This window comes from Diorhabda sublineata, chromosome 2 (genome assembly GCF_026230105.1).
Source record: "Diorhabda sublineata isolate icDioSubl1.1 chromosome 2, icDioSubl1.1, whole genome shotgun sequence".
Taxonomy (NCBI): Eukaryota; Metazoa; Arthropoda; class Insecta; order Coleoptera; family Chrysomelidae; genus Diorhabda; species Diorhabda sublineata.
In genome coordinates, this window is record NC_079475.1 from 26154551 (window position 1) to 26172083 (window position 17533).

The window sequence follows — 17533 nt, forward strand, 5'->3', positions numbered from 1 at the left end:
AGAACTCTCGAACTTAACACTTAAGTCTATTACTCATCTTTAGGCTAGGTTGAGTTAGGTGACGGCATTTGACGGAATTCTGACAGCATTAAGCAGCACATCAAATGTGAACTCTGAAACTCGCAGTTTTCGAGGGCCGAGGCCTAAAGCCATAAGTGACTTGAAAAACGGTATCTCGAAAAACTATAAAATAAATATCGCGGCGAGTCGATGAGTTTTTGAAGTGAAGCTGGTGTCATTGTCTTTGACCCTCACACATACGGGTATTTGAACGATCTACACGGTCAAAAATATATTTTTGCTTCTATTGATTCTAAATGATATTAGTATATAAAAAAAACTCTTAAATGTGTTATTTGAGCATATTTATTAAAATCAAATAACAAAAACATTTTTAGTCATCGAAAATTTGGCTTCTCGGCTACAATTAAACTAACGGTTTTGGGTAAAAAGGAACCCAATTTTCGTTTTTTAATTTTTCTCATGCTGGTAAGAAGGGGATCTGATCTTAGAAGCAATCGATTATAAATATCCCTATTGCAGTTTTCCTTGGAAAATTTTCGAGCAAAATCTTGACGGTATGTTCTAAAATGTTTGTTTCGCGCTTCCGCAGCCTCTTCAGAAAGCTGTCCAATGGGCAGCAATGCGTCTTTTATTATTTTTGCACCATGAATAAGTATTTTGTGCATGGTTGGCGTCATTGGGTGCCAAGGGTATAAACTTACATACAATCGAGTAGTATCCATTGCGTAATGGTCATATTTGTCTGTGTCGATTTTATACCCACTTGAAATAGTCTCTAAAATAACTTTTAACCTATAGATCAGATCATAACTAATTCCAGTTATTTCAGAGGCTAGCTTTGGGTCACCAAAAAATTTTCTGCTCGTGTTGCCATCATTTGTGTTGCCAAAATTTGATTTTGGCATATCAACCAGTAACCCTGTTTCCCTGCGAAATCTAGATTGGATTTCTAGTTTCTTTTCCTTTTCTAGACATTTTTCAGCTTCAGATTTTCTTTCGCGGCACTTTTTTACTGGCAATTTATATGCTAACTGAAGAATGCTTTCAAAAAAACGAATCCTTGCATGTAAAACTGACAACCCAAACTCTGTAGTCTTAGGACTAACTTCTTTTCGAACATCCAAGTTATTAAATTCCTTGGATGTCGCTCCACATAAATAGCATTTGCTTGTAGATTTAGTGCCAGTGGCCGCGTTGCAAACTTTGCCGTCTACCATTGTCATGATAAAGACGTGCTTAACCAAAAACTTTTGTCCATTTAAGTCAACTTCTTTTGGGTTTAGTGACTGCGCAGATTTTTTTACGTACTTAATTTCTTCTAGCGTAACATCGACACTTTCTTTCTGAAATCGGAATCTTATAGGTCTGCAGTACCTTGGGGATGAAGGTGTTGGATTTTCCCAGAGTACATTTTCATCGTTTTTTCCACCAATCAATTTCAGAGGTACAAAAGAGCTTTGAAACACATTTGAATTCGAAGCGGAATCATTTTCAAATTTTTGTTCGGTTTTTCTTCTTTTGGTGCGCTCACTAGATTCTCCAAATGACTTGAGCGGTCGGCCTGGTCGGCTTTGCCCAGCTACAGGAATTTGAATGGTTCCTTCTAGCCACGTCCGGTTGTACTTGATAAAAACATCCTCCTTTTTGTGGGATTTCAACCACCTTTGTTTCACTTGGGTTTTAAAATAAACAAAAGTGCGCTTGAAGTTATTAATTTGCTCTTCAGTATAACCTTTACCTAACAAAAGTTGCTCTTTCAAACCATTAAGTTTTTTTTCCAAATTAGGTAAATTCAGTCTCTGCATTCAAATAAGTATTTTCGGGTGACAACTCTTACCCCCGAAGAACTAGGTGAAACTTAAACAAAAACATATAATTTAAAACTGCACCAACATCTTAATAGTGTTTTTTACAGATATTTTCACACGGCTTAGAAAATCAATTTTTTAACAACAAATGTATGAAAACATCCCTAAGGTTTTTATATTTGTTTAATTTTTACTAAAAACACGCAAAAATGTCTTCAAACACTTAGTCTATATAATAAATATCCTAAATATTAGTTTTAAGCTTCTTCCTAAACACATCGAGCATATAAACACAAAATTATTGCAAGAAAGTAATGAAGATCTTATAAAAAATAATATTAATAGTACTTATCCGCGCTTTTCCGCGGCAAATTTTTTGATTTGCCAATTCTTAAAGCTCTATCTTTTTACTGAATGGAAAAATATAGCGTGATCTAACTTGATACCATAACATATATAATATTAAACAAAAATAAAACCAAAAAAAAAAGTTGTAATATGCATAACTTCTTAAAAATCGAACCCTTACCATAAAACTAAAATAAAAATATTTGATTTTTATCAAAACTTGTAAGTATTTACCTGCAATATCCAAATCCATCACTACTTTTTCAATATTAAAAGTCCAAACAAAAATATTACAACAAATATACAGCTAAAGTTGAAAAATTCACAATAACGCTTAAAACAATCACATGGATCCCCCAAGTCGGTCGAAATCAGAATGGCCTTGGCGATGCTCCCTGCATGGTAGAGTGATGAAAGGGGTCAGGTATAATTCATAGACTAGTCATCTACTTCAACCAGCGGTTTAGGTAGTTTGGTATTGCATTTTGCAAAATGGACTTATGGCCGGTCAGATTGTTTAAATACCCGTATGTGCCTCGTTCATCTGGCCTCTTAATTTAATCTGCCGTTGAAAAATTCTATTCTCTATTCTAAATGATCAAAACACTTCATGTTAGATTGAATGCCAGTTCCCATTCTTGGGCCTCGAAAATGGGCCTTTATAGAGTACCACTTTGATTGAAAAGTTTAAAGTACTTCTTTTTAAGGTCAAAACATTACTGCACAGGATGGAAACTATTTTTCTGTGATCCCAGAACAATTAATTTCCAGACATACACATATATGATCTGACTAAGAAGGGGAGCTTATTTCATACTATTCTACTATTAGAATTCGGAAACTATTAATAATTCTTTGGTTTTCTCTCAATAGCACTACAGAGACGAATTGTATCATGTGAAATATCAAGCAACATAACTTTGGATCCGGTTATATGCGATGCAGATAATAAACCAAGTGATGAACAGGAATGCGTTAATAAGAAATGCGTTGGAAAATGGAAAATAGGACGCTGGTCTGATGTAAGTGATCAGTTGACATATATATCCAGTTGATAGTGAATTAACGTACTTGTTACGCTGGTAGAGTTCTTAAGAATTTGTAGACAAAATGGATTCCCAATCAATAATTCAACTCAATGGAATGTTCTGAATAATGTGAATCTTTATCTTATATTAGTTATAAGAAAAATCTGATATTTCTATTCACAAAAAATAATATTAACTTAATTATCTTACCAAGATCTTGGATATTATACAACATTCAACATAGATCATTACATTGTCTCTTCACCAAAATCTTCTTAATTCACATCTTCAGAGATTATAGAATTGTTTCATGAAGAAGCGAATTTTATACAATCGGAAATATAGGTGCATAACCTCAATTTCGCGTAATATTGAGAGGTGCTCAACTCATTCCACTACCGAAATGGTTTGTTTGGAAATATGTATAAGCTTCTATCATTTTCACTTTTCAGTGTGCTGCTACCTGTGAAAGCAAGGGTTTGAAGTATCGAATTATCCAATGTGTTTGGTATGGTACGAAAAAATCAGCGGAAGATGCATGTAAAGGTTTACCACGACCACAAATTATCAAGCCATGTGTTGGAATTCCATGCTCAACTGCGGGTAATTGATAATGAAATTATTCTCAGACTTCTTTCCATATGCTTATGTTTATACATAGTCTCAATTTAATAACAATAAAAATGCGTACATATATAAAAATAATTGAGAAAGTTGCGAATTAATTGAACTGATTAATTGAAAATGGTGGTTGAAATTGTATAATATAAATTGTATTCTCATAAAACAAACAAGTTTCAAAATGACATTGGGCATAAATTGATTCAGATTTTTTCCATACTTCAGTCGAGCTATGTCATTCAATATTTGGGTCAAAATTTAAAACCAACCGATTCTATCAAACGAATAGAGTTTTGCTGAATGAATTTTTAATAATAAAATGCTAGAAGACCCATTTTTCAAACTTGCATATAAATAAATCCCTTAATATTTCATATACGAATTTTTATATTTCAAGGGATGAATTCGATTTCTAACACTGATATAATTTTTGTTTAGCACTTTTTAAATTGATACGTTCATCTGGAATATCTTATCCTCAAATATATTGAAAATACTTTTTTTATTTTCCAGTACCAACTTGTCAAGATCATTCTTTGTTCTGCTCCAACGTCAGGATGATGAATATGTGTAAAGTAATGAGATACCAACAGCAATGCTGCCAAACTTGCAAGTTGTAAAAAGGATTACAAAGTTCTAATTAACCAGCAGTATTAGCGACCGTGTGTATTATAAGATAGACTGATACTTCAATTGATTTAATTTATTCCGTAACAATATGATGAGAAATAAAAAGCAATCTAATTATAAGGATGGAAAACGAAGGATATTTTGATAACTGGTCACAGAAAAATGATGTAACGACTAAGTTATGAATTCAATAAATTTGCTTATTGAAGTGAAATGATTATGATTCCACATTACATCTATTGCAAAATCAAAACTAGCGACTCAATTTTTTACCTGTTACCTCTTCCCTTTTTAGTCCTAATGTTTTCCTTGAAAAATCATCTCTCGATTCTAAATCTCTTTTGATAGAAAATTAGATTAAAAAATCTAAATAGTTTATTCTTAGTTGTTATATTTCAAAAACATGTTGCAAACATCAATTGACTCAATCGCATTTGCATTGATTTTATCAAATAGAACCAACTCTCAATTTTACTCAAATTGCTTAGGTCCATTTCTAGAAATTTTCTCAATTTTATATTGGGTTCTCAATAATTATAGTTTAATATTTATCAAGAAATGTATGTTTCTCAATGTTTCATGATTTGTTATGTAGTTTTATATTTTGTATCGTAAATTTTTTATCTCCGTATTATTTAATGTAAAAAAAGTCATTTTTTTTCGGGTATAACCAACCAAATAGCCCGGTTTTAATGTGAAATATAGTTCTCCCATTGATATTTACAAGGCTTTTATTCTCCAATGCGCACCAAAATTCAAGGAACCGTAACCAAGGCGACTTCACCTTTCGCACCGCTAGAGAAAGGGAAGCGCTTACAGCAATAAAAGTTTGGTACCAAGTCGAAAAGGGAAGTCGTTCCGCTGTCCTCTTCCAGGCAAGAAGCCAACCAAGGAATAGCGTTTTAATTAGAAATATTTTTCTAGGTACCAACCGGAATCTAGGCAGGTCCAGCGGTTGGTAGAAGGGAAATACCAGTAGCCGTCTTAGTATTCGAAAGAGAAAAGGATCTTCTCGAACAACCGACAGTCCGTTTAACACGCAAACAGGGAAGACAATAGCTGGGAGTAGAGTAAGTGTCCGAAATTGTCCATAAAAGGGTCTCTGCGCCAATTCGACGGAACTTAGTGAGAAATAATTTACTGAATTGTGAAAGGTAGGTCAGTAATATTGTTTGCAGCAACCGTCCAATCAGATTAAAATCTGCAGTTGGTTCAGTAGCATTTTGCCACATTGCATTTATAAATATGGTACGTAAAACTTTTTGTGACAAAGTTTTTCAGAATGGAGGAATATTGCTAGGATTTAAATTTATAAGACCTTTGTAAAATTCTTCTTTGTTACTGGTGCTTGCAAAAAATTTCAAGATTAATTCAAATCTTGAGCTATCAACATTATCAACTATATTATACATTTCGTTAGTAAATCTTTAGATAAGATATATTTTCTCTTTGTCATTGATATCTTTCGGATCCGTCAAATGATCAAACATATTTTGGATATTCTTCTTTTTTTAATTATCTTGCAAGATCTGTACAACTTATATAATTAATTTCTTCACCCAATTTATTTTTTATCCATATTTTTTTATTTTCGAATTTGTGAATATTTCCGAGACAAATGATTAACACGTCAGTATCTACAGAAATCAATTTGACCTTGACCTTTGATTTTGACATTCTCGATATAAAAAAAAAATGATATATATTGATTAATCTCTCAGAACCTCGCAACTCCAACCGCCAAGATGTCTTGTTTTAAATCAGTTCGGAGTTTCTACTCCGATTGAGGAGTTTACTATAGCACTACGCTGAGATGTCAAAATTTGTGAACTAGTTTCAGTTGTTACAAACCTCACCTTGCAGCTGCAAACCATCAGACATGATGATGTTCATCAAAAGGTCGATTGACATTACGGCTTTCAAAATAATTCAATGAAAAATTAATAACTTTTTTATCAGTTTTGTCGAATAAAGTGATGAGAACGTTCGAATTTCTAGCCAAACACCTTGATGATGGGTCACGCCTAGAATTTCCTTCTTATTTCTTAGTCCCAAGTAGCTTACAATTTTTTTACTGTTACTAAGGTTATTTTTCGTGTGAAATAGAAACAGAGGTGTCATCCCCATAGAGCTGCATAATTTTGTTAGGGTTTCGTGTATCAGCGAAACCAAGAAAATATACCCACGGAGGGAGCAAAAGGTAACTGAAAAGTTCTGTCGATAGATTAATTTGATAGAACATAATGAACGTAATATTATATTCAACCTCAAATTTATAGTTCGAAAGTTATGAGCAAACAGAGACCATTGATAAGTTATATATAATTTCTGATAATAACTGATTTATATTGGAACAAAAGTTATCAAACAACATGAACTGCACTTATGAATTCTGTAATTTGCTAGTTCCAAAATAAATCATCGAAGCTATTGTAATTAATGGCACAAACTTATAAATTTTCTCCTGGTTAAATACTGACATATCCGTTATTGACAGTGACATCTTCAGGAACTTTTCTAAATTCATCAATTAAAATTTGCCAAGATTGCAATATTTCCTCATAATGATGGATATTTTTCGCGAAGAGTTCGTTTTTCCCAGTGATAAATTCCATATGTTTAGTTTCTTTATTGTACAAGTTATAACACGATTCATAAAGCTGCTTTTTTTTCTCCAAATTTTTTTCGAAACTATTCAGCTTACATTTCAAATTTCTGGAAAAATACATTCCTAAATTATTTCAAAACTGATATCAACGTACTTAGAATCTCTACAATACAATACAATATTTGTGATAAAAACTAAATTACAGTAATTATAACACGCTAAAATTATAAAAATGTGCTTAATGTTGAAGTTACAAGAAAATTGAACAAAAGAAATTAAATATGTGCAGGATTTTTAAAATATGAATGCTAGATTAAATCATTCACACTGTAGGTAAATTACTGGAAAATTCTAAAAATAAATGCATCCTGTCGAAAGTTAAGCTGATCTAAAATTTTTCGCAGTGTCCACCTGTAAATATCACTAACAAACGATGATTTCGATAGGAGAGAAAAAGAAGTCAGTGGAAATGACATATATTTGCCAAAAGGAAGATAATAAACGAACAAAGAAATATGATGGTCGAATAAATACATAAACATAAAAGCAATCATACTACCGTTTGAAATGTAAATTCATATCCCTATTTTCTAAAAATGTAATTACTTTTCGAGTATAACCAGAAAAATAACCCAGTTTTAATGTCTGTTTTAATGTAAAATATAGTTTTCCCCTGAAATTACTATTAACAAGGGTTTTATTCTCCCCCGCGGACGGAAACTCCATGAACCGTAGTCAAAATGACCCCACCGTTCGCATAGGAGGGGAAGCACCCAGAGCAATAGAAGAAATGGTCGTTCAAGGAATTCGTGATTTCCTGGAATATATGGCTCTCAAAGTTTTTTACTTGATCGCTATGGACTTCCAAGGACACACCATATCGACTGATAAATTCGTTCACCAATATTTCCGCGACAATTATGGCCTCTTGATTTGGAATGGCATAAATTTCTACCCCTTTGTAAAATAGTCCATTGTGATTTAAATATATTTACCACCACTTTCTGTTGTCGGAAATGGTCCAACAATATAAGCAATCCTTTCGAAAGGACCTCCAATGTTATACAGTTTTAAGGGTGCCTTATACTTACGATAGGGTCCAATACTAATAGCACAAGTCTTAACTTTCTTGAACCAGTCCTTCACATCTTCGGAGCTGATCATCCAAAAAAACAACCTTTAACAGAGGGTTTTCTTCACTCCCAGATTACCCTCCCGATGAACTGTCTAACTTCTCCAGTACCTTGGCTACTCTCGTTCCTGAAATTACCTGCTGTCTTCTCTTCTCGGAACCATCATGGTTTTCAAAATTTCTTTCAAAAAGACTCTCTTCCAAGACAAGGTAGTCTCACAATATGCTCTTAGTGCCGGTGAAACTTTTTTCTAGGCAGGTCACCGATTTTCTTCCTTTCATTGCCGAATGAATCATTTTTATGTGAGGTCAATTATTCTTATATTCTTGCGGATGACTATTCTTCATTGGCCACTGGCCATTGGCGCTTAAAACGGTTTCCTTAAATTTGGCTTTAATGCGCCAGCCACAATCTGCTCGGTACGGCTATCCATACAAGGGTTGGCTTTTCAGTGACCAGTAGGTGTCAAGGTTACGATCCTGAATCGGAGTTGTCTCCTTGTAGGTGACCTTTTCAAGTTTTTCCCGTGACTGGACTTTGTTTTTTGTGGGAGCCCCGGGACGCTTACACCATCTGTGTGCTTATCCCAGCTTCCCACAATTCCTACGTTTGCTCTTTCTCGGCTTCTTGTTAACCATACCCACTAAAAGTTGACAATCTGATCCAATTTATCCTCGTCACCTTCTTCTTGTATGATTGAAACCTTGTTATATGAACGCATCGTGGTTGCTTCCTATTCAAGAGCAGCAGTCATGGCATCTACTAAGGTTTTCGGATGAGTTAAGTACTCTGCATATCATGATCACGCAAGGCCATCAATAAATGCCTGAATGCTCAAATATACCATTTTATTCTCCGGTGTTGATGGATAAGCAAGTCAAATAAGTCGGGTAATGTCTACTTCATACTTTTGTGGAGTTTCGTCACTCTTTACCTCTTTTACAATATGTTCGTGACCATATCTCACGTCCTCCTTCTTCATCTATTCGAAGGCATCAGTTTCTTCAATAGGTATCGTCTGGAGTGAATCCAAGGCGTCTCTTCGCAGTGCAATGGTGAAGTTTATGCTTTTTCTTTATCGGACCAATTATGCTCCATAGCAGCTGCATCAAACTATTTAACATAATTGGTCCAAGACGTCTTACCGTCAAACTTGAGTTGTGTTAAATTGCTGTTGTCTTCGTTCTGAGTAGAGTTTGTGGATTCCAGAATCTCATTTGTTCAATCTTTTTTTCTCTTATGAGAATAACCTTAGTTCTCGAATTGGCAATATTTTTTTCTAACTCATTGATTTTCTCGTCAAACGCTGTAATTTTATTTTCCAAATCAGATTGTATCTTCTCATTCATCGTTGCCATCCTGTTTTTTATTTCAGCGACTCTGTCAGTTTCCAATGAAAAAGTATCGGCAGAAATATCGTTCCTTACCTTACCCTACTTACCAATCTAGGTTTATAAGTATCATTATTTCAGGCCTTCTCTAAAAATTGTTTTGCGTCTGAGTCTAACGCCTCCTCAAATGTACGAAGGGGATTTTTTATAGCATAGATTCACTAACTGATTCATTTGAATATTCGCACTATCTAGTGGTACCATTCTTAATTTTGAAATCATTGTTTACATTATCATTTTTATATTCTCTTCGATAATACGTCTAGCAATTACAACTCTATTATTTGAAAGCTTTCGGTACCCAACTTCTCTATACCCAAATCATCCGCCTTATCCCATTCCCCAATTTCTTTTCCGGTTTTTTAATAATGGAAGTAAATTCAAAAATTCAGATGTCTGATATTTGTGAAATATAAAGTATAGAAATTTGAATGGTACTTCATTACATATAAGCTCGAATACGAGGCCTGATATTAGTATCAGTATTAATTATTTGAGTAGATTTTGAAACTTTTGTGATGAAACACATTTTAAGAAACATTAAACAACGTGGCGTCTGTTAGTAAGTGGACTGATTCACTATATTTTACCAAATATTAGAATTGTACAAAGCATAAAAATCTCACATGTTTACTCTACAAACTGAAAAACGAATCTGGCTTCTCACCGTTTTCAACGCAAATTTTAAACTCTGCTTGTCTGTAAGCTAGAGCTGAATTCTACTAAAAGTTATTGAGTTTTAGGGAAATACTCAGAAATTAGCCCCCGACATTGGAAGGAAGTCATATAACAACTCGGGTAAGGTGTTAGCTCCAACAAAGTTGTTGCTATTGTCGCTATAAATGTGGGAAGGATTTCGTCTGCGAACAATAAACCGTTGTAGGTAGAGTTTCAAGAAAAGATTCAGTGCTCAACGAGGACACAACTTCCAGGTGAACCGCCTTCGTGTGTCTGTACCCAGTCACACAGTCACAGTCAAACAGTCAAAAACATAGTCACAGATTACTCCTAGGTATTCTGTCCACTTAGTTAGCACACACAATTCCAGTGCAAAAGCAATATGAAATAGAGACATTTGACATAAAGACAGCTTTTTTGTATGGTATAATAAATGAAGAAATTTACATGCAGATACATGATACAGGGTTATGAGAGACAAGATGACAAAGATTGTAAATAGGAGAAATCTTTATATATGCTTAAACAAGAACCTATGGAACGAACATTTTGAAAATTTCTTGAAAAAGGCAAATTATATAAACTATGTATTGAGAACTTAATTGAAAGTTCTCTAAAGGGTTTGTTAAACATAGTAATTTGTCAAGGCAAGGTTCACCATATTATTTTTGATGGATTTACTCAATTATTCTCGAATAATATTTATTATTATTTTTAATGTAATAATAGACTGAGATTATTCAATTTCATTCACATGCTTACTCTTCAAAAAAAGCAATTATTTCCATCACAAATTCATGCAATAATTAAATTAATGGAGCTTTTTATATTAAAACTAGATATTGCAAACTTTTGTGTACTGACAAGAATAAACTTTTTCTAATCTCATCTTTAAAGAAGTTCATAATTTTTTCTGGAGTTAACCAGAAGAGAGTACTCTCTTCCACTACTCAAGTTCCCTTAATTCTTCTCATATTTCTATCTGCTTAAAATAATGTTCTTAATTGCGATTTAGTAATTTAGTTAGTTATGAATACAAATGAGTGGCTTCAATGGTTACCAAAACTCACCCTCTTCACCTAGAGCTTTTCAAAAACATAGTGCAACTATATGGAACACCAAACTACTCAATGTGCTTAATTATAATATTCTAGGATAGTAACTTAAATATATGAAATACCTCTCTTCTTCGAAGCTAGCAGCTAGTTCACTCTCAATTATTGCAAAAAGATTGTTGGTTTTTCTAGATATCTGATCGAATTCCTCGTCTTCGTTTTTTATAGTAACTGGTACATCTGAAGAGCTTCCATAATCAAAGTCTCCCATACCAAATACTTGACTATTTCGTTTTATTTTATCATTAGCTACTGGTTTTTCTAACAGTTCATTTACTTCTTCTTTATCTGAATAAATTAACGGTTTGAAATAATCTGCCATAACTCCTATATATTTCATTGTATTTTTTTAGAATTTAATCAAGAATTTTACGTTTTCTATCACATTAATAATCTGTCAATAGATTCATTGCTATGGTGCTCAGTCTCGGAAGATTCGATTGTTTCTTATGTTAATGAAAAATCTAAATGGTGCAATCATATATCTTGTGATACCTAGAGCTTTGAAAAGATGATGAAAAATTCCATTTAATTCAGTTTACCTATTTAATTCGAAAAGAGTATATTATCAGAATTCAAACAGATAATACAGTTGATTTTTTAAAAGTTCAAAAGATGGCATTTTTCATTTTGTCATGAAGGTTTATTGAAACATTCATAAGATTTTTGAATAGTTATCCCCGACATTTATTCTATTTCACTTCGTAGATCCAACCATATGATTTTGTCTTGACTTTGGATCTCTATTAATTAATTAATTTCATAATTTGATGTTTTAATGCAAAATATTTTTGACGTTTCGACATTATTTCAGTATATATCAAATTTGACACTACACAATTAGTGATGATATTAATTAAATTTTAACCAATACAAATTGTTTTTATTCTTCTGCAATATCAACAAAGAAGCAAGCAAAAATCCAAATCATAATTATAAATTTTACAAAGATTTCATTGGTCTTTCCAATCATTGATCTTTTTTTGTGTATATAAAACATCACTACATAATAATAATAATAGTAAAGTAGTTTTTTGGCTCAATAATTGTTATCAAGAATGATCTGTATTTAAGGATGGTGGCCCAAAGTAGTTCCGTCCAATTAATTGTGAATATTACCCATTATGTTGATGTCTTTTATTTCAAATGACTTGTTTGTGTTTTTCTAGTTATGTACGAGGAAATGGTATAATCTGTTATTTTGGTTGTTCAGAATGATTGAAAATTAATCTGCATTGTATTTCATTAAAGACAATTATTATCATTTCTATTCATATAGTATAACCTCACTTTATGATAAAGAGACTTAAACCCTATATTCATACTCGCAGCCACTTCCACTACGTATAAGCATACACTACCACTACATACCCTTCTAATGAAAAATGCTGCAAAATATATTTTACTGATAAAAATATCATTAATAAATAACAAATACAAAAAAAATATTATTACTTTTTGGACTTTGTTCTGTAGTATCCTTATCTTGATTTAACTGTTCTTTTTCACCATCAACTGTGCTGCCATCCATCATTTGATACTTTTTTTTATTTTTCATTCTCTCCTTGTTGATTATCACTCATACCATTTTTTTCTTTGCGTTTTTTGTTCCTCTTTTGTTTTCAAAATAGATTCCGAGCTACTCACTTCATTATCGTGTTAATTTATATTATTTTTACTAGTTGATAAGCATTTTTTTCTTCAGATTAGTGTTTCCTCCCTCGTTTAAATGTTGTTTATTATCCAACTTTCTACCCTTACCTTGTTTCTATTCGTTCAGTTTGATTGAAATTCTCCTAACTTTAATTTTATCATCAGTGTTATTAAATCAGCTATACTTCCTACAGTATAATCCATCACAAAATATGTAATTATTTTGGATTTACACAAGAGTAAATATAAACAGAAAGAGGTTAACTTTTTGAACTATGCAATTCTACTTTTTTCTTCAATATTAAATTCTTCTTTTTCGATCGGCTAAATAATAGTCTTCTTTTTTATTAAACATCAAATAGTCTTCTTTTGAAATAAAATACTGGTTAGATGTTCATCTGTCAAATATTAATTAACCTCAATGGAATAATAAACTAAATATAAAGGAAATTATTTCAAATATTAAGATTTGCAGGCGAGAATTCAATATTTTGGAGCTATCTCCATTAAATATGTTTAATTTTCGAATAGAACAAGATTATATTAAGGTTAGGTTCATTTTTGGAATTAGGGTTTGGTACACTAAATTCGTAGTAGTACATGTAAATCATATTTTTCATATCTATGTAAACATAATTTGATTATATTTTCATGATATTTTAACGGGAAGGAAAAGCAATGCTTAAAATCAGACCAAGATATATTTTATATGGGAAGATTTGCACTCAAAACGTGTCTACAAATTTGTCATTATTATTTGATAGAATGTATAATAAAAAACGTTCATGGGGGCTGCAAGTTAAACATTAAATTAACCAGGTATTGAATAAATTATTTAATTAAATTCAAATTAGGATAACGATCATTCTGCAGGTTAAAGTTTATTCTGGAACAGCACATCTAAAGGATCTAGAGCAACTGTTTCAGGCAAATTAAAGTTATTGATTAAGTTATGGAAGACACTTCAATTTTACCATTGATAAACATGAAGTCTGAGAAGTCTCGGCTGGATCCATCTTGAATCGCAATACATTTGAAAACAAATATGAAACTTGAGCTGACAACTCTTAAATTGAAAAAAGGTGAGTATGTATCTGCATGTCTCAAAATTCATCAATATATTCCTTTTCTAATTTATTCGATGTTACATTGAACTTTGAACAATTCTTTTTGTATATTCATATATTTGGCAATCGTATGATAGTTAGAATAATAAATCTCCATGTATTTTCTACAAATGAAAACTGAACATGATTTGTTATATTTATTGTTTTCGAAAATGCTTAAAGCAAAGATGTATTCTAGTTTTGCTTTTTTTATCAATAAATTTCTTATGCAAGTTATCAGTTTTATTATATTTCAACTGCTGTCATGAATGATTTTGAACCCTTAAAAGTTGATCATATATCTGCCAGTTTAAATTTTTGTCCTTTATCAATTTCAGATTTGAAGAGTACCTGATGCCTCCAATGTAAAAGCAGCCAAGGTTCCCGTATGAAAGTGCTATCAAAGATATGGACAGAAAGGGTCAATTTCATTACTATTCAATATCCTGATGTTTCTTTTGTTGGAAAAATAAATAAAGTATTAAAAATGAATACACCAAACCAAGTGACATTTATGTTAGTTGGAATAACATTTTAATTTAGAATAAAAGTTCCAAAACTGTAGCATCTTATTAGTAGTTTTACATAAATGAAAGTAAGTGTGTTAATAATTCAAAAATGATTCCAACAGTTTAATCAACTATTAAATTATCAGGAGATAAAGTATGGTGGAATGTGAGTATGGATTAGATTTTCTGATTCATTAAGTATCAAACTAGAAACAACGTTTTGTATAATTAGTATCCAAGCAAGATTTATACTCAAAGATCGTAAAATTAAACCTCATTTTGGAAAATTTTATCCATTGTTTCAAAGGATTTTTATAATCTGAATGAATTACTTCTTACTGATTAGTAATTTTAGCCATCATATGTTCAGAAAAACAATGGTTATTCTATAAGAAATTCTTAAGGTAGATTGTTTAGAATTCAATGTTTTTAATGGTTTACTACTATGGAGTCTGGTATGTTTATTTTAGATATATTTTAGGGATCATCATTACACCCTTTTTTTTTGTTAAAAGTATCCTTCATTTATTTTTTTACATTGGTTATCAAGAATTTACAAGAGGTATAATATATTTGGAAAACAACACTGCTGTGCAGTTTAGGAACCCTTTTTATCTGTTTGTAGAATAGTTGTTTACATTATATTGAGGGTTTAATACAGCTAACGAAAAATGAAAATGAACATGCAGACCCTTCTTAGATGCCTTTGTCTTTGTTCCAAGAATTGTTTGTTTCAAATATATTTTTTTTATATTTATGAGATTATGTTCAACAAAATTCTTAGAGAGATAAGGACCCCCCTACACTATGAGAAATTTTGAAATCACAGTATTCTAGATACACACTCGTAATAATACCAAAATAACTATACATGTTGAGGATTTATTATTGATAACAAAATTGACCATGCAGCTCCTTTTTAGATGCCTTTATCTTTGTTGGTAGAATTTCTTATTTACTCCACATTTCGAATTTATTTTTGATATTCATGAGAAAAATAACGTTTAATAGAATATTTTTTGATATCGTTTGTCTAATTTGGGGATGAGGACCATCCTACATTATGGGAGGTTTTAAAATCACAGAATTCTTAATATCAAGATAACAAAAATGTTTTGATATGGTCTTTATACATATGCAGCTAATTTTTTGGAACTTGGAATAAATTTCAGTAACATTGTTTCAAATTCTACAATTCTTAATTAATATAAAAATTTTCATGTACCTGTAATAACTAATGAAAGTACTAATTCGAAAAACGAAGTTATGTCGTAAAACATTAAAAGTATACAAATTCCCAAAAAGAAATTACTATTATTTGCTGCTCACAACCTATACTTATATAGGCTTTTAATAATATAAGTTATTTTGAATTGTAATAATTAAATCTATGCCATGTTTTATTGTATGTATTATATATATTATCACGAATTATTTAAAACTTTCTTAGAAATATTATTAAAAATATATATTGCTTTATTTATTTTATCTTTGAAAACACTATTTTATTCAATATGGAAATTATATAACAAAATATGTAATATTTAATTACTTATTATTTAATAAATCAAAACTTTACATCTTCTCAGTTCATTGCCCCTTTCGAATTCTTTGCAAATGTCTAGACTTGTTTTTGACTTGCCCACTGTGAATGTTGAAGTTACAAGCTTTAAACAATGCATTTAATTATTTAAATAATTAAACTTTGACAGTATTACAAATTCGGGCAGACATATTTGATGCTAAATTTTCTATTCGTAAAATTTCGTGTAATTTTATTTTCGATTGTGAAGTGAAAACTATTTTCTTATTGATATAGGTAAGATATAATTCTTTTTATGTAAAAATTAACAAGATTTGTCCAATTAAAGTTTCCAGAAAAATGAACGAATTCAGTGTATTACATTTTATGGAATGCTAAGGTTTTATTATTATTATTTTTAATATTTTCAAAGTAATTAAAATTAAGCATTTTCTTCAGATAATTTGAAATTGGTTATGTAAAATCTTTTCAACTGTAATGTGTTTTTTCATATAAAAATATATAGATATTAATATTAACATACCTTTTTTCAATTGTAGTACAAAATAGTTATTATTAGATAAATAAAATACAGAGATACCGGATCTGTTTAATAACGACAAAAAAATCTTTAAATTTCTAGTTTTAAAAATGTGACTAATGTTGAAAATTTTTATTGGAAACTTTGGATGTTGTGAAAATTATGGATACCCGGAACATTCTTAACTACCAAGATGGTCATTTCCTCATATGTGAACTGGTGAGTGATTTTTTGTCTTATTAATTTGGTTTTAAATTTACTACCTAAAATATTTCTTGTCATTTGTTCTCAGAGTATGAAGTGAAAACTATTTTCTTTTATATATCGGTAATATGCGGCCATTCTTTTGGAACTTTGAAATTTCAAGCTTTATAAACTGGGAAACGAACTTAATCTAATCGTTTTTCATATATTTTTTTTTATTGATAGATACTCAATACATAATTAGTTAAAGGGTTGTTACTAAACTAATAATTGAGTTTTCTGTTTCATAGAAAACTTTCCAAGTGAAGATTTCAAATATTTTAACTGTTTGATGACAATCTCTAATCATCATTTGACATGCGCTCTAAAGCACTCTTAAACAACCTGACCAACGCATGATGTTCATGAAGCAGTTGCTGCAAGTCTTGAAGAATTGCTCGCTTCATTCCAGCATTTATCTCTAGATCAAATTGTTCTCCCAGGTTGCCCATGAAATATATTTGTGAAAATTTATACTGTACATCTTCGAGAGGTAGTGATGATCCAATTCGATGGCGAATCTGTCCTTATATCTACAAAATAAAAACCAGTGAGTGGCCAAAAAGCCAGAAGCC

The 17533-nt window shown here is 31.3% G+C and overlaps 2 protein-coding genes and 1 long non-coding RNA gene across 6 annotated transcripts in view; 2 read left to right on the forward strand and 1 right to left on the reverse strand.

Moving 5' to 3' along the window:
- Positions 1-4673, forward strand: part of LOC130453192 (protein madd-4) — a 119754-nt gene extending 115081 nt beyond the window's left edge. For all 3 annotated transcript variants that reach the window (XM_056792810.1, XM_056792811.1, XM_056792812.1), the window contains 3 exons: positions 3054-3202; positions 3661-3811; positions 4343-4673. In XM_056792810.1, coding sequence (XP_056648788.1) covers positions 3054-3202; positions 3661-3811; positions 4343-4449 — 407 coding nt within the window. In that variant the 3' untranslated portion in view covers positions 4450-4673. The remainder of the gene's footprint in view (positions 1-3053; positions 3203-3660; positions 3812-4342) is intronic.
- LOC130453193 (uncharacterized) lies at positions 349-13334 on the reverse strand. Of its 2 annotated transcripts, none has more exons than XM_056792814.1 (3): positions 12840-13334; positions 11450-11672; positions 349-1881 (listed from the first exon to the last, which is right to left on the reverse strand). In XM_056792814.1, exons 1-3 carry the CDS (start codon positions 12940-12942, stop codon positions 1872-1874), a joined length of 336 nt encoding a protein of 111 aa, XP_056648792.1. In that variant the 5' UTR covers positions 12943-13334; the 3' UTR covers positions 349-1871. The 2 variants fall into 2 exon arrangements, with proteins under 2 accessions (XP_056648792.1, XP_056648791.1); XM_056792813.1 differs by lacking the exon at positions 349-1881 and adding an exon at positions 5175-7174.
- Positions 13329-16228, forward strand: LOC130453195 (uncharacterized). The gene is made up of 3 exons (XR_008911024.1): positions 13329-13856; positions 13911-14119; positions 14482-16228. It is a non-coding gene; the product is annotated as an uncharacterized LOC130453195 (long non-coding RNA).
- Positions 16229-17533: the final 1305 nt, after the last annotated feature.

What these genes read in the sequence shown, in the direction of transcription:
- LOC130453193 (XM_056792813.1), bottom strand. Translation starts at nt 12,942, where the DNA reads ATGAAAAATAAAAAAAAGTATCAAATGATGGATGGCAGCACAGTTGAT. An exon ending in TACAGAACAAAGTCCAAAAA is followed by an intron (nt 11,673 to 12,839) that starts GTAATAATATTT and finishes TAATTTATTCAG; the next exon opens with ATAAAGAAGAAGTAAATGAA. An exon ending in GCTAGCTTCGAAGAAGAGAG is followed by an intron (nt 7,175 to 11,449) that starts GTATTTCATATA and finishes GTATTTTTCCAG; the next exon opens with AAATTTGAAATGTAAGCTGA.